At 40.9% G+C, this 23,777-nt stretch overlaps 1 protein-coding gene across 1 annotated transcript; it reads left to right on the forward strand.

Annotated features, from left to right (window-relative positions):
• The first annotated feature begins 3,844 nt into the window (after positions 1–3,844).
• si:ch211-14c7.2 (uncharacterized) lies at positions 3,845–22,123 on the forward strand. Its single transcript, XM_063493273.1, has 6 exons — positions 3,845–4,198; positions 4,882–7,850; positions 12,007–12,206; positions 13,354–13,475; positions 15,648–15,762; positions 19,058–22,123. Exons 2-6 carry the CDS (start codon positions 5,462–5,464, stop codon positions 19,187–19,189), a joined length of 2,958 nt encoding a protein of 985 aa, XP_063349343.1. The 5' UTR covers positions 3,845–4,198; positions 4,882–5,461; the 3' UTR covers positions 19,190–22,123.
• Positions 22,124–23,777: the final 1,654 nt, after the last annotated feature.

Below are 23,777 nucleotides of genomic sequence, written 5' to 3' on the forward strand. Positions count from 1 at the left end.
ATATTCACACAAAAACTCTTCTGTCCTGTAGTCAAATTTTAAATAAATTTCAGTGAAATTTTCAAAGAGACAATATTATTTCCTACTCCATATTTTTATATTGCATAATTCACATCTCAGAGTTATTCTTCATCATAAGCTGGGCCTTGGTGCAGATCCTCACTTCATTAAATGTCTGAAACAAGCTGTTTTTAGATCTTCCCCTTAAGGCCACCCTCCTTTCATAAACCAACTGCCCCCTGAATCGATGCCCCTCACAGGGGCAGCGGGTAGGTGGAGCTTGTGTGTAGCACTTTGTGCCTTAATTGACCATATTAGGGAGATTCTCCATCTATGACATCATATCTAGCCAAGGGTATAAAAAAAATGACTGAAAAGGCTATTTGAAGCAGTATATAGCAATTTATGGTGTGTGTATACTGGCCTCATTATTTGAAAACAGCTTTATTTAATATAAGCATACACCACTTAAAGAGTATGACAGAATATATGAACAAAGCACAACATGTACATTTTAAATTCCTAATATAAGAAACGCAGCGGTCTGGAAGCCCATTTAAATCCAGAAAAATAATTAAGGCTCTTAATAATCTTTAATGTATTTCTTTTTGAATATTTTGACTATATAATACCAAATTAGGGTAAGCTCGGTTTCACTGGCCTGTTTATATTAGAGTTATGAAAAAGATCCATAGCACATGAATGAGGCTTATTGAAAATGTCTGGAGAGGAGGACTTTGGAGGAAAAAGTAAATTGTGCACATGGATGTATGACGTCTTCCTTCTATGTGTGTGTGTGTATGTCTCCCAATCTACTCATCTGCTGCTGTGATGATGCTGTGAAAACGTAGGCTCTCTGGTGAGAGTATGTGAGGCTACACTAATGCTGTATGAGGAGTAAACAATGCCACGAAGCAGAGACAGGGGAGAGCACAGCATCACCAGCTACAAACTTACTGTTTTCAGTTCACTGAACAATTTCAGCATTTTTAAAATCTCATAATTTCATCCCTTTTAAAATAAAGTTTCTTTTGGCTAATACAAGGGTGTTTTTGTTGTTGTTGTTGTTTTATTTGTTTGGAGCCAGAATTAACCATATTTGGATGAATCCTTGCAAGTTCCGTTAGCAAGGGGTTAGCAAGGTAAATGCTAATTAGTACAAAGCAATGGAAACATAATTTACTAGAATTTTAATCACTGAAACTAAAGTCAACACCTCTTAGATGGTGTCATAACAATTTAAACATACTCCACACTGTACCTTAATCAGTGTCGGGCAATTTACTTTGAAAAAGTAATTAGTTATAGTTACTAGTTACTTCTTCAAAAAGGTAACTGAGTTAGTAACTGAGTTACAAGATTCTAAAAGTAATTAATTTACTTGAAAAGTAACTATTGCGTTACTTTAAAAAAAAAAAAAAAAAAAAAAACGTTGGTCCAGGCTATAATTGGCCATTTTTCACTACTTTTGATTTTCCCTCCACATTTCACCTTTAAAAACTATTTACTTTGTCTTGTTTGGTATCATCCTTTTCAGCACAACCTCACGTGTCTGAATTTACAGTTATCTTTTCATTTTGACATACTATATTAACACAATTGATCTAAAATCAGACAGAAAACATAAAATCTGAGTAGAAAAAGTTATATTTTTTACTGTAACAACCACAAACATGTTTAATGAATCATATTTAATAAATTTAATTCAAATATAAATTGTCAATTTTAAAATCCTTTGCACAAGTTTTGCAAACAACAAAGTTATTTGCATCCATTTACCTTTTACCCCCTTTTTAATAATCATTTCAAACTATTTACAGAACAATCAGCTGTTCTGCATTTGATAAGATGCCACACAAATTATTTGTGCCACTCCAAAATTTCTGTCCACTATAAAGGAGAACATCACAGCCTGATACCTGCAGGTCTGACAGCAGCAGGTGTATCACTCCTGTTTCTACCTGGAGACAGCAGTCGCCTTGTTGTTCTGACACACAACACAAAACTATCCACAACACTACACACTAACTACACAAGACAACACATTAACTACACACTCCAAACACGCTAAACGTCACAAATCTCTCACATCTCAAAACTCGCTCTCTCTCTCTCTTTCTGCTCTCTCTCTCTCTCACCGTCACTCCTAAAACTTCCCCCTCTTCCTAAACAACTAAATGTCATGTTGCCATATCATTTTTTGATTGGTCGACATGGTGCATTTTTCCACCAACACCAAAGGGCTGTTTTTTGTTTTGTTTTGGGGGTTTTTGTCATAAGCAGAGAGTGCTTGCTAGCGCTCTCCTTAGACAGTAAACATGACTCTGGTTTTACGTGGCCTATCGACACAATTTAAAAACTGGTATATATCACCTTGTTGCTTTGTCATCTTGAAGTGGTCATGTGATTGGCTTACCACGACTACAATATTCTTCCTCAGTCAAACAGCAGCGCTCATGCGATTGTTTTGCCCCCCTGAGCTCCAGGTGTTGTGCTAGACAGTGATCATCGGGCAGAAAGTGATTGCCGTCCGCGGGAGCGCGCAGCTACTTAAAGCTGTAGCGTCCAGATTACTTACGTAGACAGCTACTTCCGTGCAACTGATATAAGATGCGATAAGCTGAAGACAGCTTCAACCGTCTGTTTGTTGAAAAATAGTAACGTGACCGCACCACATTTTCTTGTTAGTAACGGTGACGGCGTTGTAACGATAGGAATAGTAATTAGTTAGATTACTCGTTACTGAAAAAAGTAAAGCCGTTACTTGTAACGCCGTTATTCCCATCACTGACCTTAATGTCCAATATGCTGTCACAAAAACACACACAAAAAAACGGTACAATCATAAACTATGGGTGAAAGTGGCATCTAGTCTGCACTTTTACTACAACAAGCACAGGTACTGGCTCCCTGATAGGTGACTAACTCACTGTCCTAATATAGATAATGTAGATAATACAGTGAGTAGAAAAATAAACAGTTATTAATGCAATGAAACTCAACCATTACATAAACAGCAGCACTGTAGACCAAGTGACTTATGTAAACACAGACACCTGTGGCTAGTCTACTGGTAATTTTGGCAAATTAAGCTAACAAGTAATATAAAAAATGACCTCTAAAATTTCAGAATATTTACTCCTTTATTTCAAATGCTTATAGAAATATGGAGAGGATACAAATACTTTCATATGTGACCTGTGGGTGACATTTTCACTTTCTGTAACTGTTTCTCTTGTGTATATTTTTCTGCTGCACACTGAAAATAAATCAACTGATTTTATTGTTAAGTATTTTCAGAGAAAGCTGCTTGTCATATCTCAGGAATACATCAGAGAAACTGTGAGTGTGCCCAGAAAAAACAAAAGTAGCCATATTTTTCTATGATTTGTTACTTTTTCTAATAGTTATTATAATTAACTCACCAGTCAATAATAATTTTGCTACTGGGATTCTTTCACCTGTACTTAAAAAAACATTTCGTCTAAAATGTCCCATTTTGTTTGTTTTTTCAGAATAAACACATTAAAACTATTTTAATGTGGAATGGTTAAAATTCCAGACACTGTGTTTTTATTACATGTTATACTGACCTCTTAAAATGTCAGAAATCAACGTACATATGATAAATTTGTGTTAAATTTTAGATCTAGGTCTGAAGCTCCCAGTAGCAAACAAATAGATTCTGTATTTTAGACCAGTGCGTTCTTTCTCCCTAAGTGTGGCATCACGAACCCTCCATACACTTCCGCTCGCCTCACCTCTCTCTGCTCTGTGTGGCACGAATCACGCCTCCTATCAGTGAGTGGGCTGTAAGTCAAATTAGCTCTTCGTCATCCTGCTCGCTGTGCACACCGGAGGCTACTGCGGTAAGATGCGGCGGCGCACGATGCCGAGCCGCGGCGGATGAGATGATGCGCAATGGCTGAACGAGTCGGGAGGAGAGAGCGAAAAAAAAAGAGGCTGTGCTCTGATTTAAACGATGGGACAGGACTGAATGGATGTTCGAGCGATTTGTAACGTTTGTGGTGCAGGCCGAGTAGAAAGATGAGGCGGCGCTGATTCCACTTTAGGATGCTCCAGAGCCCGAGAGGAGGGAGAATAGGCTTCGTCTGTAAACAATAAGGAAGCAGAGGGGCATTAAGTAAAGGACACTTAATCCAGAGCCTGGACCTGAGACCCCGGGGCTTCGAAAAAGGTAAGAAACAATGAGCACTCGGCTGTGGGCATCCCTCTCAGGACATGCTGGCTGGGAACACAGGTAGTGCTGGTACACTGTGTGGTTTGACGTGGCTCATCTTCATCACAGTGGTGCTGATAGGAGTAGGCTAAGTATGACATACGTGGCTCAAACCTATTTTCGTCGCTTATGTGGCGGGTTATTGATGCTCTTCGGGTAAATCCTTTAAGCTGTGTGGGCAGGGGAAGTGGATTTATGGGTTTATGGCCACCTGTGTTTCGTTTTTAGTCTACTGGATGATTGTGTGTGGCTGATGCAACAACTAATCTAATTCTCACCACAATGCAAATGGTGTCAGTTCCCATTTTCATATATATAAAAGAGCCTGTTTGGGTCGGAGTAGTGGGAAAAGAAGTCACTTTGGATTCAAATGCATGACCTCTGACAGACTCACACCTCCCACACTGACTTACAGCTGCAACCCATTGAGCCAAACCAAAGTGAAGTCAGCATTAAATTATTTTAATATTTAAGCTTTTTATTCATTAGCTCATCCTGGTTTACTGGATTGGGCCTCCTCTTGGCGGGATCCTTGCTCTTTAATCATATCACACTACCTTATAATAAGTCTGCACTATGAGTCTTTAATTTCCATGTTTTATTTATTTATTTATTTATTTATTTTACCCATTCCCCTGCAGGGTGCTCTGTGACAGCTGAGTCAGTCCTCAGTGAGGAGAGGCCAGTGAACGGGGAGGGCGGCGAAGCTCTGGAGACAGCGTCACTGAGCGTCAGCCTGGAAGAAAACAAACTTCTCATTTCCCTTGCTCTCATCAGCACTGACAGCTGGACATCACACCTGCATGTTTCTCTTCTTCGTCAGGAGACTCTCTAAGTTGAGGAGTTATAGATGCAAACAACCGCAGGTCGCCCGTCAGAAAAACAACTGATTCTGTCTTCAGATGCAGTCAGAATGATCTGCTAAGATATGAGATTACAAGGAGATTCATCTCCCTCCGGCCATGTTAGGAAAACATCGTCTTCGGTACCACTGTCAGAATTAATCAGTGAGAAATCTGTTTTAGCTGTTTCATAGTGCCCAGTGATTTTTTTAGTTTTTTTTTTCTAAATGATGATCTTTTTACCTTTGAGCTGTCAGGCTGTGAATCAAGAATACATTCTTGATTGTGGCAGCGCTCCCTCTCACAAATGAGAATTCAACTTGAGCCGACAGGCTGCATTTTAATAAAGGATAAGCAAAAACCAACCAATAAAACATAGATGAGGCCCACAACAAGCACTATGCTCCAGCAGAATAATAACAACAACTACCCGTGCCTGAGCATGTCAGGCTCTAGCCGGGAGATGCTCCAGAAATGCTCCAGAGCCTCTCTGCCCTTCCCCAGCCGACTGGAGCTGGGACTGGCAGATCTGCCGCTCATTCGGGGTCTCCGAGCCTGGGCCCTGTGTTCCAGGAATCGCCACAAGACTGCTAATCTGCTGGGAGGAGGACAAGCACCCGCAGCTCCTCCTGCAGGTCGAGGAAGTTCAGCGTCCTGCCCCAGGCCTGCAGATGTTTGCCTGAGTGGCGAGTGGGGTCGCATGGGATATGGGCTTCCGCTGGGGGTGGACAGTAGGCAGGCTGGAATCGGAGCTTTGGTAACAGTTGCCACTCTGAAGACCTCAGAGGGCAGCGGGAAGACTCAGACTCAGTGTTTGTTCCTCCGGACTGAGAAAGGAAGCTGTTTGTATTCAGCAGCTAAGCCCAACTCTGGAGTGACAACCAGTGCAGCATCCAGTGTGGTTGGAGGATGGCTGAGAGGAAAGACTGGAGTAGGAGGAGGACGCAGAGACACTCCAGCTGGGCCAACTCCACCGGCACAGACTGGAGCAAACCGGGTTAGGGTGCGATCGGGGCGGAGATGGAGGAAGTCTGGCAATGCAGCGGGCCGGGAGAAAACAGGCGTGAGCAGAGAGAGGCAGCAGAGGAGCAGGGAAGTTCCTGCTGGTGAAATCGCTGTGGAAAAAAGGCAGGAAGAGCAAGACAAAGGAGGCCTGGACTCCACCCCACAGCAGGACAGCCAGCGAGCCAGATGCAGCCACAGCGTTTCTCCTAAATCCTGCATCCAATGTGGAAGGAGAGCACAGAGGAGGAAAAGCCAGGATGGGCACGAGGGAGGCATCCCGAACAGGCTGAACAGTGAGGTGACGGGAATGAGGAAAGAAAGGCAAAAGAATGAAGAGGAGGATAAGGGAGGCCTCGGCAAGTTAGAGTCTTCCAGCTCTGTTTTGACTGAACTAAACCCTGACCTAGAATCTACCCGTTCTTACAGTGACTCCCACAACAGCTGCGATGTGGGAGAAACAAGAGAAACTGAGAGCAGCGAGGGGCAGAAGACACAAGCTTCTCAGAGCAAGGATGGCTATTCAGAGGAACAAGGGGACAGATACACTGAAGGAAATATCGTCACCCATGGACATTCTGGGTTGACTGATAATTTAAGACATAAGAACAGCGTTACTGAGAGAAAACCAAGTGAATGTCCCCGTGAAGAAGAAGGGGCTAATGTAAACAGATTTTCTGACCTCGATGAAGCAGGTGAAGAATCAGAGAAAAGGGCTGAGTGTGCAGATGTTAAAGATGAAAAGGAGAACATCAGCGAGGCTCTTGATGAATTCTCCAGCTGGTGTGCAGTCTTTACGCCTGCCTCCAGCAGCACTGCAGTCGCCCTCAGTTTTAACAAGTCAGCCGCACCCATAGAGGGCAGCGTCTGCAGTGCTGACCATGAAACTTGTTGGGTTCAGGCTGAGCAGGAGCAGGAGAATCACGTTGAGGGGTATCAGCAAGAGGAAGAAAACTCTGGGGTCACGGGTGAAGAAGAACAGGCCAATGAGAAAACCACTGTGAATGAGGTATTACATAATAAACCTCAATCTGTGTTTAAAAATGAGGAGGAAGTGTTACCTTCACCCCTCACAGATGGAGATCATTCCATCTCTGAGTCAGGCGAGAGGATTGTGGCAGACAAGAGCAGCAAATGTGGGACGAAAGATGAGCTGGAGTCAGAAGAAGGAAATTTAGAAGAGAGCCTCAATCCTGAACATGGAGACGGAGCTGGGGAAATTTGGAAGTCGGATGAATGTAAAGGAGAAGTCACACTCAGAGATAATTATGAAGGGACAGAGATAAACCGTGCTTCAGAGGAAGACTGGCAGTTACAGGAGGTTGAAGATGAACACAGGAAGTGGGAGAAGGAGGATGGATACACCTGTGCACAAACAAGCATCGCCCCTGTTGAAACAAGTGGAGAGACTAACATCACTAACACTGCCTGCACCAATCTCCCCACCTCCCCTGTGCTCTCCCAGGCTAATCCTGCCCCTTCCCTGCCCACCCTGGGATCCATGGCAACCGGCCTGCCCTGTCAGGAGGAGGAGGAGGCAGTCAGTGCAACAGCAGGAGACAGAGAAGGAGGCCAAGAAGGGAAGAGAAGAGAGCTGGAGGAGCAGGGTGAGGTGGAGAGTGGCTCCACTGTGGCCACTGACGAAGGGAGGAAGGAGGAGGAGGAAGATGAGTTTGGAGTGTTCATGCAGGCAGAGGGAGAGCCAGCCTGGAGCGAGGAGTTCACCATGACTGCCTCAGTGCCTTGTGGGAGCAGAGAGAGTGTTGGTGAGTCTCGTGGTTGTTCATTCTCTGTCCCTTTCTGTGTTTACAAGCCAGGCTTTCCTCTCATTTTAGTATCTCTTTCACTCCTTTGGGATCTTTAGTAAATTTGCCTTTCTGTGTGCTGTAGACTTGGATCTTTTGGTCCTGGACAACAAGGCTGACACAGAAAGGGTTCAGAGATTTTCAGAAAAAAGTCAGAAATGTGCAGATTTAGACTCTTTAACACTCTTTGTGTTGTGTTGGGGAAACAAAGAGTGAATGGCAACAACTCCCTCAGAGAATTAGTGCATTTTTAACCTTTTGTACACTTTGAGGAATGCAAGTGCACACAATCTGTTTTCAAGAAGCGCACAAATAGTTATGCACAAGTGGGTATTTACTTTTATCTTTCCAAAATCCTGTTGCTGTTATAGTTTCTATTTTATGAAGATGTGTTTGCGGGGATAAAGCAGCTGGAAGTTTATTCACCTCAGTCCTTACTTAAACTGCATTACTATGTACTATTTAAATACTGCAGACTTAATTTTTACTGTTTGTTAACTCCCTCCTCAAGAATTGAGATCTAATTATCTGGATCTAAGTTAGTGTTTTATAGAGAACATCAAGATATTTTGCAGTTTTTTAATATTGTCGCCCTCAAAAGATCCATTCAAAAAAAATAAAATAAAAATACTGGACTGAGATCAACTCCAAAAGGCAGTTGGGCCCTTCCTCATCTTTGGTACAACTTTTCCTACAAATCTACCTGATTCTTTTCGACTAATCCTGCTAACAAACTCAGAGAGGAAAAAAACTAAACCCATCTCAAAGCTTCCTGGGTACGTGGAATTAAAAAATATTGGACACCATCATTCAGTGCAAGAAGGTAATTGAGAAGAAAATATTTTTTTATTGGATTTTTTTAAAGAAGTGTATGATGAACAAAATAAAGCAGTGCTAGTAACCGAATCATAAATAAATGAATTTAATTAGTAGTCTGACAGTATGATGGCTCTTATCTGCTACACTCATGAAGCAGACACGCGCAGGTATGTCAGATCTTTTACTCCTTGCGCCTCGTTGTTTTTCTCTCACAGCCGGTGTTAATCAGTCGTAATGATCCCTCATTCTGCTCCGTTTAGCTAATCACCTAAATCATGTTAAGCCCAGTTTCCACAGGGGGGCTAAATGAGGCTGTGCTGAGGTTGGTGTATAATTATGTCTCAGTCTGTTCTACTGAAAAGTATTTCTGTTTATTTTAACATGTTGCTGATGGCTTATCAGTCACCATTTATCATCAGAGGGACTGAAGTATGTAAAAGGGCAAAAATTAAAGCACCAGCTATAAAACCTAAAGGCTTGCTTCACCCACATTACTTATGCATATTTTCACACTTATCTGGCCTTTTAGTTTATTTTGGTTTTAATTATTAGTAATTAAAATGGGCTTTCAATAAACATGTGAGTTACAGTAGCAAATGTTCGTATTAAACATGGCTGAAGTTGTTTTTTTTCTATCCATGGCTCTGTATGATGTCACTTATGATGGGCATCCCTAATAAGGCAATCTCAGGCACTGAAGCCCCACCCACATTCTGTTTAAGCATCTCAATGAGGGCCAGCCAATCAGGAAAATGTTGGCTTAAAAGGAGGAGGAGATAAATATACTTGTTTCACACAGTGGATAAAGTGAAGTAGTTCACCATGACCCAAAAGTCTTTTAATAAATAGCTACAGCACTAAGATGGAGACAGAAACTTCAACAGACAAGAATGAGTGTAACAAACACCTTTCATAGCATTTGCAAACAGAGGCAGGCTGTGGCTGTGTGAAATCTGGGAAAATACATATTATAAATCTACACTGAATAGGTTAAAAAAATTAGCTTGAAATAAAAGGAGTGAGAGGCCAAAAAAACATGGAAAAACATTTGATTGGAAGTGTGTTCCAGAACAGGTTGTTTTAACTCATTCCTCCATAATGATACATTTGATCCCTCAGTGTATATCAATAGAGATGCAGTTTGAAGGGTACCTGCAAAGGCAGCGACCACCCTCACTAACATGTGATGCAAACAATTTGTTCTGTAAACAGGCCTGAAATGGGGGTAAAGAGTTAAAGTAAGGCAGCCTGATAATCATACAGCTAACCATTGTACACTCAAGCACATGCTGTAACTTAGATGACGTAAATAAGTTGTTGACCAGTAGTGCTTTTAATCTTGTGATAAATATGCGGAGTTCTTTCTTGCCTTGGTATCACTTACCAGCACAGTGGAAATAAGACTGTAGTTTGTCCTGACCTGGATTCCTAACCGATCTCCCCGTCTCACTACACGGTATTAATCATTCAGAGTCGAGCTAAGAGAGGGGGAGGCAGCAAACAGGCCAGTGAGCTCTCCTGTTAGCCTCAGGTTATTGGGCAACGGGTGAAAAGGAAACAGTCTCACAGACAAGTGTCTGATAGATACATCGTTGGATAAATACACCGAGCAATGGAGAGCGACATGTAGATGTGTCAAAGCAGCAGGGATCGAAGAGAGATACAAATATTCACTGAAATGTTTCCACGCAGTGAGATGTCGCGGTGAGATTAAAGTCCAGCATACAAACTCAAAGAGTCCCGCAGAGTCTGGTACAGCAGGCAACTTTTTAAGCAACAGCAGGAAGCAGTCACAGCCATAGACAACACAATGATACGACAAGGTGATTAACAGAATAATAAATGCAAGTTGTCTTGCTGTGCTGCTGACAAATAGAAAGCTGAAGAGCTACTAAAACTGTGGGTTTTAATTCTGACACATCTAATAATAATTTCAAATATTAGCATGGTGCCTCCGTATCCAAGATTTACAGGTGTCCCCTAAATGCATCACATGCAAGAAAAACAAAGTTACTGCTTTGGATGTTACATTCGGTGAAAAAAGGTGTGTGTGTCTGTGAGTTCGCTGGGCTGTTTAAGACGGCTGCAGCTTTCTCACAAACCACTCATCCAAACAACATAAATGTAAATAAAAAAATATAACCACTATCTTTGTGAGAAACCAGTTTAACTTTTAGAGCATCAGAGCGATTGCAGTTTGTAAATGACCTTAGCCTGCTCTTTTTTTCTTTTTTTTTTTACACACCTTTTAATGGGAGCATGTCTCCACACCATACCCCTGAAATATGACTGGCAACCCCCCCCCCCCCCCCCCGGTGCTTAACCACCAATGTCATTGGACTACAGTGTTGTTATTCTCACATTGCTCAAACACCGTGCGTGAGAGCATGGATAAAACTGATGGTCCAACCTGACTAGCATTAATGGGCTTGGACTTTAAGTATTTCTGTGTTATACTACTTTCTAATTCTGTTTAATTCAATTAAATATGTTTATATAGCACCGAATCAAAACAACACTTTATATTGAAAGGTAAAGACCCAATAATAACACAGAGAACTCCCCATCAATCAGACGACCTCCTATTAACAAGCACTGGGAAACAGTGGGAAGGAAAAACTCCCTTTTAACAGGAAGAACCCTCCAGTGGAAGGGAGGGGCAGCACTGGACAGGACAGAACTGCTCAACAGTATTTTGGATGAACATATCATCTGTCCGTCCATCTTCTGAACTGCTTTTCCAGTTCTGGGTCACAGAAGACTGAAGTCTGTTCCAGGTGTTGCATGAAAAATACTGTACTTCCCTTTAAAAAGCATCAGGTCTATTTTATAGGTTAGCTGCATCCATCTGCACAGAGCACATGAGGACGACAGGAACGGTTTAGTCTGCAACAGTAAGACTCCGTGAATTGAAACCATCTAAAGCATCTTAGAAACTTGTCAAGGTTTAAGTAGACTGAATAAACAGTTAGTGAAGATATGCAAAGATCAGACAGAGATTTCTTAAATTATTAGTTGGATGTGTTGTAGGCTCTGTAGAATTTAATTTAATTTTCCAGCATTTAAAAACGATTGTGGACATTTGTACAAAACAGTTATTAGGATTCTTCATTCATTTGGATAAACTGGGCCTGTTTGGAAGCCATCCTAGTAATTGTTGTCACCTTTAGCACCAATGCTGCTGTTGCTGTATTATAATACAGGGTTAATGCCCATTATTATCCTTTAAGAGCATCGAAAGTACATACTATGTACTAAGACTTAATGTGCATGTGCCTGTGTGTGTGCCTGATAACAGCACTTGGAAAGCATGCTATCACCAGTGAGTCGACCCTCTGGACGCCAGGCAAGACGGACAGCTCGTTCCCCCAGTCAGACGACACCTGGACAGCCTTCCCTCAGGATTCATCAGATGAAGGTGGAGACGTTGTGGAGCAGTGGTGGCCAGCCAGTGCTGTGGAGGAGAGGAGAGACAGACTCTCAGCCAATCAGAACCTGGTACAGTTTTCCTTCAGTAACTGCTATAAAAACGGTTCTGTTTGTTCAGTAAGAGCTAAAGTGGCCATTACATCCACTTCACTGAGAGTCCACAAACTCCTCAGGATTGGTTCATTTGTGTCACAGCATTGAATTTCTGTCTTGCGTGGTTTGTCTCTGTGACTCTAACCTCTGTTTGCACTTCCTGTACCATCGATCAGGGATGCTCGGTGGATTCAGGGAGTTATTTGTGTAGTTACTCAGTCCCCTGTGGATCATGCAGTAGAAAAGAATTATTCATGTGTAAATCTATGCATTATTTGCTCCATCTGCTATTCTTAGTGTCTGGTAGATATAGCTGGCCCTGGGTGAAATGTGCAAAAACCTTCGTGTGTGTATTGTATCTTGACTATAACTTAGAGAAGGAGTTTAGTTTAATGTCCAAATCTTTGTTTATGCAGGATTTGTTTTTTGGTGAGAGATGGGGTGATTTTAGTGTTATCTGTGTGGGTCACTAATTCTTATCCAGTTGAAAGTGCATATGTCTGTGACCTAAAATTTCCCCCTTTTTCTCAGTTGGCTGCGCCATTACCATGGAAACACGGCTCACCCTGATGTAACCCTGCGGGAGGAGTGACTAAGTTTTATGAGTAAAAATTAATCAGTATTTTCTCCAGCGGTATAACTCACATTACCCCAGCTTTTTTTTTTCCTTAAAAATAAAATTTAAAAATAAGAAGTCAGCAGTGCGGGGAGAGTCTCCCAGTGGACATTAAGCACAGTGCAAAGATGCAGATGAAAAATGAGCCCTGCCCAAAACTGCAGTGAAGCAGAGTGAGAGGAGGAGATTGGCTGTTTTTAAATAAGTTGGCTCATGTGCCTGTGGTGCCACAAGGAGGCCTTTATGAAAATAAAGTATTAACTTTTCATGTAATGAACCATAAATGCGTATTTTTTCCTAAATGCTGCTAAAGTGTTTTTGTGCCTGTGGTGCCACAAGGAGGCCTTTATGAAAATAAAGTATTAACTTTTCATGTAATGAACCATAAATGCGTATTTTTTCCTAAATGCTGCTAAAGTGTTTTTGATGCTTGTGTTTTGACTGTTTTCTTGCGGTGTGCTGAGCTCTCAAGCTGTATTTGATGAGCTCTCTCTGTATTTACTGCAGGCGGCTGTCTTTGCTGAAGCCTTCCCCTCATTTACTGGTTCATCCTCAAGTGACTCCTGTGACCTCAGTACTGTTCCCACACTGAGCCAGCTCCTCAGAGGCGGAGCAAGCCAAGACCAGGGGTAGGTGAACCGTGCTGACGAAGGCCATCATGTGTAGCGATGGCTCTAGATAAAAGATGGATGGGAATAAACCTAAGAACCTGAGTGAAGTCAGTGCACAAGTACCTTCAATGTACATTCTTCCGCTCTCTTTATCCATGCCATCAGTAAACACTTTCCTGGTTTCAATCATTAGTTTCAGCTTTCACCAAAGTTTAATTTAGTAACGTGTGTTTCCCACCGTTTCCCACAAGGATAAGCAGAAGAGATTGGATGGGATGTTTCCCACTAGTGTCTAGAAGGATGATAAAGTAGGCTGTGATTCAGGGCTAATGAAACCAGTCATAAATACTGTTTTTATTTCTATATTATTGCAAAAGTACTCTGTACTGAATGGATCAGACCCCAAAAATCGTCAGACTCAGTTTTACTCCTTCAAATTTTTATGATTGTATTTTGACAGATTGTCATCCTTCACCAAACCCTTCAATTCTCCAAATTGATTTGATAAAAGAGAGCAACAAAATCTTTTTAGATCTTTCTCATAAATATTGAACTTTTTCTTCCTCATAAAACTATTCCATAAATTCACCATTTTAACAGAAATACTGTGTTTTCCTTACATAATGTTGACTCTTTTTCTTAAATATTCATACTTGTTTTTAAAGAAAATGCTCGTAACAATTACCAAAAACTATCAGCCAGGGAAACTTTCATTTTAAACAATCTGTATGGGTTCATTTAAAAAAAAATATCATTATACATACAAGTCCTTTTTTAATGGAATTATTCACAAAATGACTTCCTTGTCCCTCCAACACTGAATATTTCTCTAAATCATTTGTGTCATTTTACTCAAGTCAAACAGGAATGAATACAAAATGCATAATTTGATGTTCTTTTATGGTGTTGGTGGTTTTACGAGATAAAACACTATATGTTGACAAGTTGAAAGAAAATGTGGCCACCTAGTGGTGACTGTGGTGAAGTGCAACTATATTTCAAGGAACTGTTAGAATTGACTATAACCTATCAGAGCAAACATGTTTTTAACTTTGTACCCCTGGACAGCCTAATAGGAGCAACCCTTGAAGCTCTTTTCTGAACTGTGTGGTTTCTGTCATATTTCAGATATGCTTACAGAACAAAATGACTGGGTTGGTGAGGGTGCCCTCTGCCTGTGCAGCTACCCTTGAAAAAAGCTGGGAACTATTCTAGTGGTCGTAAAACCACACCAGATGGGTGGGCTTGTCAGATGTCGTCTTTATGGGAGAAAATGTGTTTGAACCTCCTTCAACTTGCAGTTGAGCTAATATGGACTGTTGTATGTCAGAGCAGCCATTTACAATTATTCACTATCACAGATTCCTTAACACATAGATTCCCATATCATACTCTAATTATAGAGATGTTTTCGTAAACTGGAGAGTTTTATATCAAATGAACTATTTCCTAGAAGAATACACTTTAAAACAAACTCTTAAACGAGGCCTATATCTCTCATTTTCACCACTATACATTTTTCTTTGATTCTAGTAAAACAACATTGCTATTAATAGTTCTTTTTCCCTTATGGTATACTGCCTCAGTACATTCACTGTGTAATACACGTGAGTGGAGCTAAAGGACACCTTTGATCCGGCTTTCTTTTATGTGGGCGGGGCTTCTGTGGTCACAAAGATGACCATGCTGACCACACTGTCACATAGGACAGCGAAAGAAACGTACTTCTATCCCAAAGGTTCGCCACAGCAGATTGCATCCATATTTGATTTTGTCGAAGTTTTACACCACATACCCTCCTCTTTATCCAGGCTTGTGACCCCTCAGGCTGGGAATGCGTCTCCTCCCTGTCTTGAACTGGGGATCTTTTGTGTGTAAGATGAATGTGTTAACCACTATACCACTTGAAGCAGAGTAGGAAAAACAGTTTCTGAAACCAAGCGTTTGGAGCAGTCTGCAGTCTGAGCTTTTGACTTCTATACAGAATTATATGGGGGGGGGGAATCTTAACAGGCCCACTTTATGTTCTTCAGATTTAAAAGATGTCTGTATGTGAAATGATCCTTAAACCTGGAGCAAACAAGTTTTGCACTCAGTCTGTATCTGATCTTGAATCTTTGAAAAGCAATCATTTAAAACAAATGTTCTTCTTGTGCATGAAATCGCGTGTCTGTGTCTTTGAACCTTTAGGCTGTTGGACAGTTTCCACGACTTGAACAAAATGATCGGCCAGAGATACAAGAGAGCCAACGGCGTGTCTCGTAACCTGCTGCTGAAGACTTTACACCTGGAGCAGCCGCACACTGTGAGTAAAGACCGGCACCACGCACATGGAAATGCGAGCCCAGCAGCTTTGGAGACGAGTGCGTCTTAATCGCTCGCTGCGGACATGTTTCAGTATTCACAATCTGATAGAAAACACTTAAGAAATCAAATTTTACAGCAAATGTTCCGTCTCTTTACTCATAATTTGCTGCAGGGGAATTAGCACAGAGCACTTAGTGTTCACTTTCAATTTGTGAAGCTTCGAGGTTGTTAAATTGAATTTGTCAACACAGCCTTAACGGCATGTAACATGAACTGATAGTGCTGTTTGACTGATAGCCTTGAAACCTGCAGCCTCATTCAAATGATGTGACTGCTGTTTTATGCAGAACGCTCAGTACACGAACAGCCCTGAGCGCGCTGCTGAACCGAGTCACATCAGAAAGCTACAAGGCACCTTCGAAATATGCAAGTGTGGGGTTTACCCATCCACTGTGTGACTGCTTGCTACAGGCCAGAAGCAGCAATCAGCATTATCACAGTGCGTGAAATGTGAATTTAAATTTTATCTATGCTTCTTTTTTCACTTGTCCCTACTTCTTTACATTTTAAACTGGGTTACAGCAGAGGGCCAATTTTATCAGCAGCAGATAAATCATCTCATCACAAAGGTCTTATTTTACTCAATTATAGTTTTCGTCGTTAATTTTTCCACAATGCTGCATCTTTCACTGTACATAAATTCAAATATAAGTTATTGCTGTTTAATTAATTTGCTACTGAATATGGTGTGAAAATTTTGGTTTTCATTATCATTTGACTGGGGTGTTATTTTGTAATTGAGCAATTATTAAATTATAAAGTCTTCAGTAACCTTTCTAATTAACAGTTCAGACATAAAAATAGAAGACTGAGAATAGTTCTATGTAATAACGTTTATGATGTTTTGAATTTTTAAAGAAGGGTAACTATGATTAAAAAAAAATCTAATTGAGACTGGTACAATAAAATTATGCTAAGCTATGAACTACAAAAGCTAAAACCTCTGCAGATGAACAAAACAGCCAAGGTTATTTATACAAGCTACAAAAAATTACCACCGGGACGAGCTACAATACAGGAATATTGTTAGAGACTTTGAGCAAACACACAAAAGAGGTGTGGAGATTTAAGGTCATTGGAAGGAATGACCAAAAAAGGAGAAGCAAAGTGTTGCTGTTTAAGGTTAAAGATGCCCTCGGCTGAAAAGAGACGGTACTTTAGGTGGTATATTTGAAATCTGGGTTATATCCAGATGTGCAAACGTGCAGCGCTGACATGGGGGCCTAAAGTTTATCGGAAAATAGATGTTTACATGTGTCGTACTGGCTGTGCAGCAATGATAAAGCATGCACAAATCAAATGTTCACTGAAGGTCAAAGTGATATTGTTTACGCAGGCGACAACAGTGGAGGACAGAGTGAAGTAGGGTGGTGTTTCAGCTGTCGGCTGTTTAGTGCAAGCCAAAATTTGAAGGTGATCTTGTGTTTATTTCTGCAGAAAATAGCTGCGTCTGAAATGTTGTCAGTATGTCTTTTGATTGCAGGCACTTTTGCAGCATCTGGACCTAACGCAGCGATTTCAGCAGTCTCGCTGCCTCTGGTTCAGATCGAGTGCTCTTTTGAAGTAGGCCACGTTTCTCTCAGAGGGGATGTTTGCTGTCTCTTCAGCTCCCTTGTTAGCATTACCCAGATTTTCCGGATAGAAGCTCTGTTTGGCACAGGAATGTCTTTTTCCATATTTTTCAGATAACTTCCCTTGCTCACAAATTTTGTAATCCTCCTCACTACCAATCAAAGCTGCCAATGTGAACAAATATGTTCAATTTTAATTTGATTCATTGCTTTTTGTAAGTTGTATATTGCAGTAAATATAGCTGACCCAAAATTCCACCTGTGCTCTCCTCAGGACGCGCCTTTCCCACCTGGTTTAGAGGGGTTTGCGTATCGTTACTCAGGAAAGGGGTTTGGTAGGTGGCCTCTTTCTGTAACAGCTGTGTTTTGTTTGATCCAAAAAGATCTGATGCCTTTTAAAGTAACATTTGTAGCTTGCTTTAGAGGAACTGTGTTTAGAGGAAATGCTTTATATAATCTCTACAGACTTATTAGAACTGGATGATTGATGTGGAGCCAGGACAGCTAGAGTCAAATAATGGGTTTTTATCTGGAGTAATCTATATTTGGTGGTATGGCTCTGAAAAAAGCTGTGGTTGGGTTGCAAATCAGGCTGCAGATCCACAGCATGTATTTCTTGCCTGTAAGAGGATCAGCTGAACCATCAGCTGATTGGAGCTTTCATCAATATCAGCTGATCTTGTGGCAGAGCTCGACTTTATGGTCTGCCTGAACTACTGCTAATGGTTCATGCTCATTATAGGTATTATTACATTTTAAACTGACAACATAGCAGTGTAATCACTGACTGTAACTCACCGCCATAGATATAAATATGTGGATGAATCACTAAAAAGTAGGTCAAAGGGAACAACTGTCTCATATTTAAGTCCAGTCCTTGCCTATTCGTGTGTTATATGATGGCTATGTGACAAGCAGGTTGTGGATGCAAACTCAGAACAACTGGAAACAGGAATGAACTAAAAAAAACAAACAGTTTTAATACTGAATATTCATATTAATACAAAATCTAAAACTAAAGCAGGGGCAAAGAATTCAAATACTAGCAAACTTCAAGGAGACACAGAACAAGGAGATGCACGGCCATGAGGGACAATCTGACAAGGAACAAGGACAGACTCAAACAATAGATACAAGATAACAAAGGGAAAAGTAGCAGGTGGCAGCATAGCTGAGGACACTTGTACCAGCAGAATTCTGGGTACGATCCGGTGATGTTGCGTTTCCTTTTCCAGATTTGTGTGTTTATGTGTGCGTTTGCAGATCCAAAGTTTTGTTATAAGGAGGCAGAGTCCAATTCAACTCTCACATTAGAAATCTCAGTTTATTTACAGATCAGGCGTCCTGAAAGAGAGAGGGGAGTGTGAGGTGTTTTTTCTACAAGGTTGTCAGTGCTCCCCCTCCTCGTCTGAGCTCACACCTCACAGTTCTGATAATTGGTCTTCATTGTAAGATCCGCAGGGAAACCACGCTCACATCTGGTGTGTCATCCTAATCAGAGCTAACGGCGCTGTGTGCTTTGAGCCTACGACAAGTCAATAATTCTATAATAATGGATTTGATTTTATCATTTGTTCATATTTGTTGTAACCTTCTCTCTGGCTAGTTGATAAACTACGCTGTAGTCAGCTGTGTTGCTGATTTTAGTTCTCATCTTTGCAGGAAAGCAGACCTGCTTCCTCGACAGCAAACTGCCGCCTCTCCCCTGGCCTCCCCTCAGCCAATCAGCATGCTCAACATGCCGCTGCTAAGCGACGGCTGTCCTATGACTACAACAGGAACATCATGGAGTAACTCTGTGGACCTCAGCTCTGGTTTGGCTGTCAGCATTCACAATGAAGGACTGCAAGTTTTAACATGTTTCCCGAGGCTCCGGATTCACAGCATATTAAACTGCAAGTCAAGCACTCATCGACCTGCTGACTCTTTGCACACTTCCTGGTTATTTAAGCCTGAGACAGTGAGGAGAGCCGGTGTCTCCTCCACCACCTGCTGATGTATACTGGGGGAGTGGTTTTTTTTATATCACGTGTTCATCACCTTGTTCACTATCACCACTACCACCCGTTAAGTCTCCACCTTATCTACTGAGATTCTTTGGAGCATTGTGACCTGTTACAAGGTACATGCCGCCACCTTAAAGGCCCTCTAATTTTTTTCTCCTTTAACAGAAATAGATCTGAAGCAGCACTGCTTTTTGTCTCAAGGGTAGAATAAATATAAAGGAGATAAAACTCACATGGGGTGAACTTAAATAATAAAAATAAATATTTAAGGCAGAAGAAGTCACTTTGATGAGTGACGAAACGCTTCTCCCACTGAAATCGCTACGTCCAGATGAACAGAATCAACCTTTTGGGGTATATAAGACATCGTTTTACATACATTGGCGGCCCTGTCAGTCATGATTTTTGGAAGGTTGACATGCCGCTTGTTTAGCTTTCATTTGCAGTCTCTTTAAAAGTTTGTGGTTTGTTTTTGTCGTGGAGAAATGGAAGAGTGTAATTGGGGCAAAAAGTTATTGCTTCCAGTGAAAAGGGAAAGACCATCTCTGAATCGAGGAGGGGGCCTAAGGGTACATCTTTCACCATCTTACAATGCTGTGATTGCAGCCATTCCCCAACTCTCTGTGAATGGTACTCATGGTCATTGATCAGTGGTTGTTGATCAGGGGGTTTTGGTCAGTGGTTGTTGATCAATGGTCATGGGAATTTGCATAATTATGATTAAGGAACTGACCTCACAGCCCATTGTTCCTTCAGTGGGCTGGTTTCAGTCATTATGCAAATGTACTGTTTATAAGATTGGGGAAACCTGCAGTCAGCCGAGACTGAAGAAGTCACTTGGATGAGTGACGAAACGTTTCTCCCACAAAACGCTACGTCCAGATGAACAGATTCAACTTTTGAAGATTGCTTCCAGTGTTGCTGATCTAACAGACAAATAAAATAATGTTGCACTACACTACAGTTTAAATTTGAAATAGATTTTTTTATTAAGTAGGAAAATCCCAGTTCTGAAAAACTGGCATTCTTCATATACTATATGCTGTATACTGTAAGCATATTCATAGAATATGTCAGTTAGGCTGAAAGGGGAAGAACATCTGGAGTTATTGGTTAAGTTTCTAGCCATTTATAACTCATGAAGACACAACTTTACTTCATGCAAGGGGCCTTTAAGGCTTCTCCTTATTTCCTGTCATGTATATACTCTTACATTGATGGATGCTCATGTTAAACATGGCCAAAGGTTCAAATATTGAGCCTAAAGCTCTGGCGTCAGACTACTCCAAACACTCAGTTTCAGAACATTTTTTTTCTACTTTTTTCCTGCATATCATTTCAGTCACACAGGTGTGGCTGTGAGCACTAAAGCCCCACCTACCTATGTTCAAACCAATCAGGAGAGGCTCTAATACAGCTTTCAGACGGAGTATGAGCTGGGCGGCTGCATCGATGACCAGTGTGAATTTTGAATGAGCAGAACAGGTACAAGACAAACTGTGTCAACATGACATTTTAAATTACCCAAGCATCTGTGCTTTTCAGTTATTTCAAATTGGACTAATAAGCGATTGTGATGGAGGCATACATGTCTGTATTATTGAGTGCCAAGTCAGGTAAATGGGAACTATCCAGAAAACTAGATTTGTAGTTATATTTCCAGCCATGTTTTATAAAAGTAGCATAAAGTTTCAGTCTTCCTCCTGGAAAAGATCTCTGAGTTTAATTAGAGAAGAAGACTCGATGACATGATGCTTGTTTTTGTTCTGTAGCTCCATTAATGTGGTGGCTTGACCCCTTGTAACAGCTTCACTCCTCTTCAGTTTTCCTGTCTGTAGCAGAAACCTCTACAGATGTCACCATCACCTGGATTCATGCACACGTTCAGTAGAAGTAACAGAAAAACCTTTTGTCTAGTCGTGTCATCACACAGACGATCAAAGTTGAGCATTATTATTTTTTTCAAAAACCTAGAGCAGATATTATAATGAGTACTAAAGAAAGATCAAGATTGTTTTTGTTTTAATTTTGTTTACATTTGACATTTTGATGCATGTGCTTTCATTGTGTATTTGCTACTGAAAAGCCAGTGACAGGAACAGGTCTCAACTTTGTTCTGGTTCCTCAGAGAAACAAGTTTGTCTTCCAGTTAGTGCCAACAGGAACACCAGAGAAAGTGCCAATGTTTACGAGGTTAGGGAAGTGATTTCAGGAGGAAATGTTTGTCTTGTTTCTCAAACACACTGAAGTGGACTCAAACAAAAGCATGTGATGTTCCACCTTTTTCTTTCTTTCTGTCTCGCTTCTTGTCTGCCGAATGTTTCAGTACATTCGTTTTAGTTCAGCGCCGTTCTGTAGTCGAGTCCACTTCATGGGCAAAACTTGAATTTAGCTGCCAGTCAAAATGATATTTTATGAGAATATTGTTCACATTATGCCGATCATGCTAATATGTGTCACCTCAGAAAACTTTAAGTCGCTCTGTTGTGTATTTCAATTGTTAACTCTGTCATCTGTGATGAAATTCAGAATCAGTTGTGTGTGTGTGTGTGTGTGTGTGTGTGTGTGTGTGTGTGTGTGTGTGTGTGTGTGTGTGTGTGTGTGTGTGTGTGCCATTTATACAACATTCAAATTCTTGAAAAAAATGGATATTTTCTGTCACAATGAGGAGGATCCAGCTGTCGCCTTGTTGACTGATGTAATAAAATGATACTGCGTGTTGGCTAATGCTTCCTCCTGACATGCAGAATTATGTGACCTGTTGATTTCATGAAGAGGGAACCACTGGCTGACTAGTAACTCTGATAAAATCATCACATGGTCTGCTCTTCTGGGCCATGTTTGAACATTTTGAAATCCACTCACTCGTCCTTTGTAAATATTACGAAACGAACAAATATTTCCCAGACAGACCAAGAAGTCAGACCTGACGTAATTCAGCTGACGTCTCATGGAGTCAATGAGGGTTTTTCATTGAGCTTGTCATGAAAAACATTCAAACCCATCCATCTTTTTTCCTAACCACTTATCAGATTCAAGGTTACCAGCTGTCAGTGGGTGATGACCTATAACCTGTTTTAGGTCTACTCTTTGCCAAAATTGCTGCACATTATTCTAATTAATATATTAGCATATATCTACTTTGTTCATAAGTCCATAACTTTGGTCCATGTTTCTTATACTTATACAGGAAATATATAGATACAGAAAATGTGTCTCGTCTTTGTGAAAGCCATTGATATAATTTATCAAGACAACTTAACCTGAAGAGGCTTTGATCCGAATGTTTCTCGAGAATAGAAACTGTTGTGCGCTTGACAAACAGAAGCTGTAAACTAAACTGAAACAAGAAAATTCACTCCCAAACTATTTTTTTAACTGTGAAACCAAAATAGAAACAAATTTTTCTGCTTTGGTTAAAAACTGACCAAACATTTAATAGACTGTCATTTTCACACTTTCACTTGAGGAAGTTTGAGGAGAATAAGGTCACGATATTTTCCTCAATCATCCTGTTTCACATTTAGCTTCAAACATGTCTCCACCTCTGGAGATACTCCACATGGTTCAAGGCAAAGGAGCTGCACCGACAGGGGGCATAACACACATGTCCTCTCACTAGCTGTAAATATTTACTGCTCTGTCCTCACAGTTTCAAAATCTGTTGTATTTTGGGAACTGGAGAGTTAAACACCGTGTGATGGTCACCACTGTTGGGCGGTGTTGAGAAAATTTCAGAGCTGCAGGGCATGTTTGAAGGACTCATGATAATGTCCCCGCTGTTATTCTAGCACCATTTAACGTTGGCATTTCTGGCTTTTAATGACATCTATTTAATTGATTTCCATTAAATATTTGTGGCACATAGAGCCTAATGCATTTTGTTATATCTGCCTTTTAATGTCACATACCCTCCAGCAGGTCAAAGGTTTTATTAGTCTACAGGGCAGAATTCAGTTAATGATGGAATACCTGCAAAGCAATTAAAATTAGTCTCACTTTGACTCTGTTATGCAAAAACATTGCATTATGTTGATTTTTAGAAAATATTACATCATCAGGAAAAGTAAAATCTGTAAATGTCTACTTTAGAATAAAATCCCTCGTATTGAATATGTGAACAGACATCAACTTCTGCAGGATTAATGACAATTAATGCTGCTTCTGTAAAATATGCTGAGGATGGAATCAGTCCCAGCAAAACGGTGTGGAACATCAGAAAACAAGCCAAGCGTCTGCTAAAATTGATGGCCTGTGTTTTAAATGTGGCTTCAAAAAAAACAAACTTGATAACAGCTGCTGAACTGGTAAAAAGCTGCTGGTCACAAGGCAAAAGATTTCTGGCCTGTTGGCTGTTTACCATCACAGCCTGACTA

Source organism: Pelmatolapia mariae, linkage group LG14 (assembly GCF_036321145.2).
Source record: "Pelmatolapia mariae isolate MD_Pm_ZW linkage group LG14, Pm_UMD_F_2, whole genome shotgun sequence".
In the NCBI taxonomy this organism is placed as follows: domain Eukaryota; kingdom Metazoa; phylum Chordata; class Actinopteri; order Cichliformes; family Cichlidae; genus Pelmatolapia; species Pelmatolapia mariae.

Bases quoted from the DNA above. Each gene is read 5' to 3' on its own strand.
- si:ch211-14c7.2 (XM_063493273.1), top strand. From the start codon at position 5,462: ATGAGGCCCACAACAAGCACTATGCTCCAGCAGAATAATAACAACAAC. The intron at 7,851-12,006 runs GTGAGTCTCGTG...GCCTGATAACAG, and splicing joins TGGGAGCAGAGAGAGTGTTG to CACTTGGAAAGCATGCTATC. The intron at 15,763-19,057 runs GTGAGTAAAGAC...TCATCTTTGCAG, and splicing joins ACCTGGAGCAGCCGCACACT to GAAAGCAGACCTGCTTCCTC.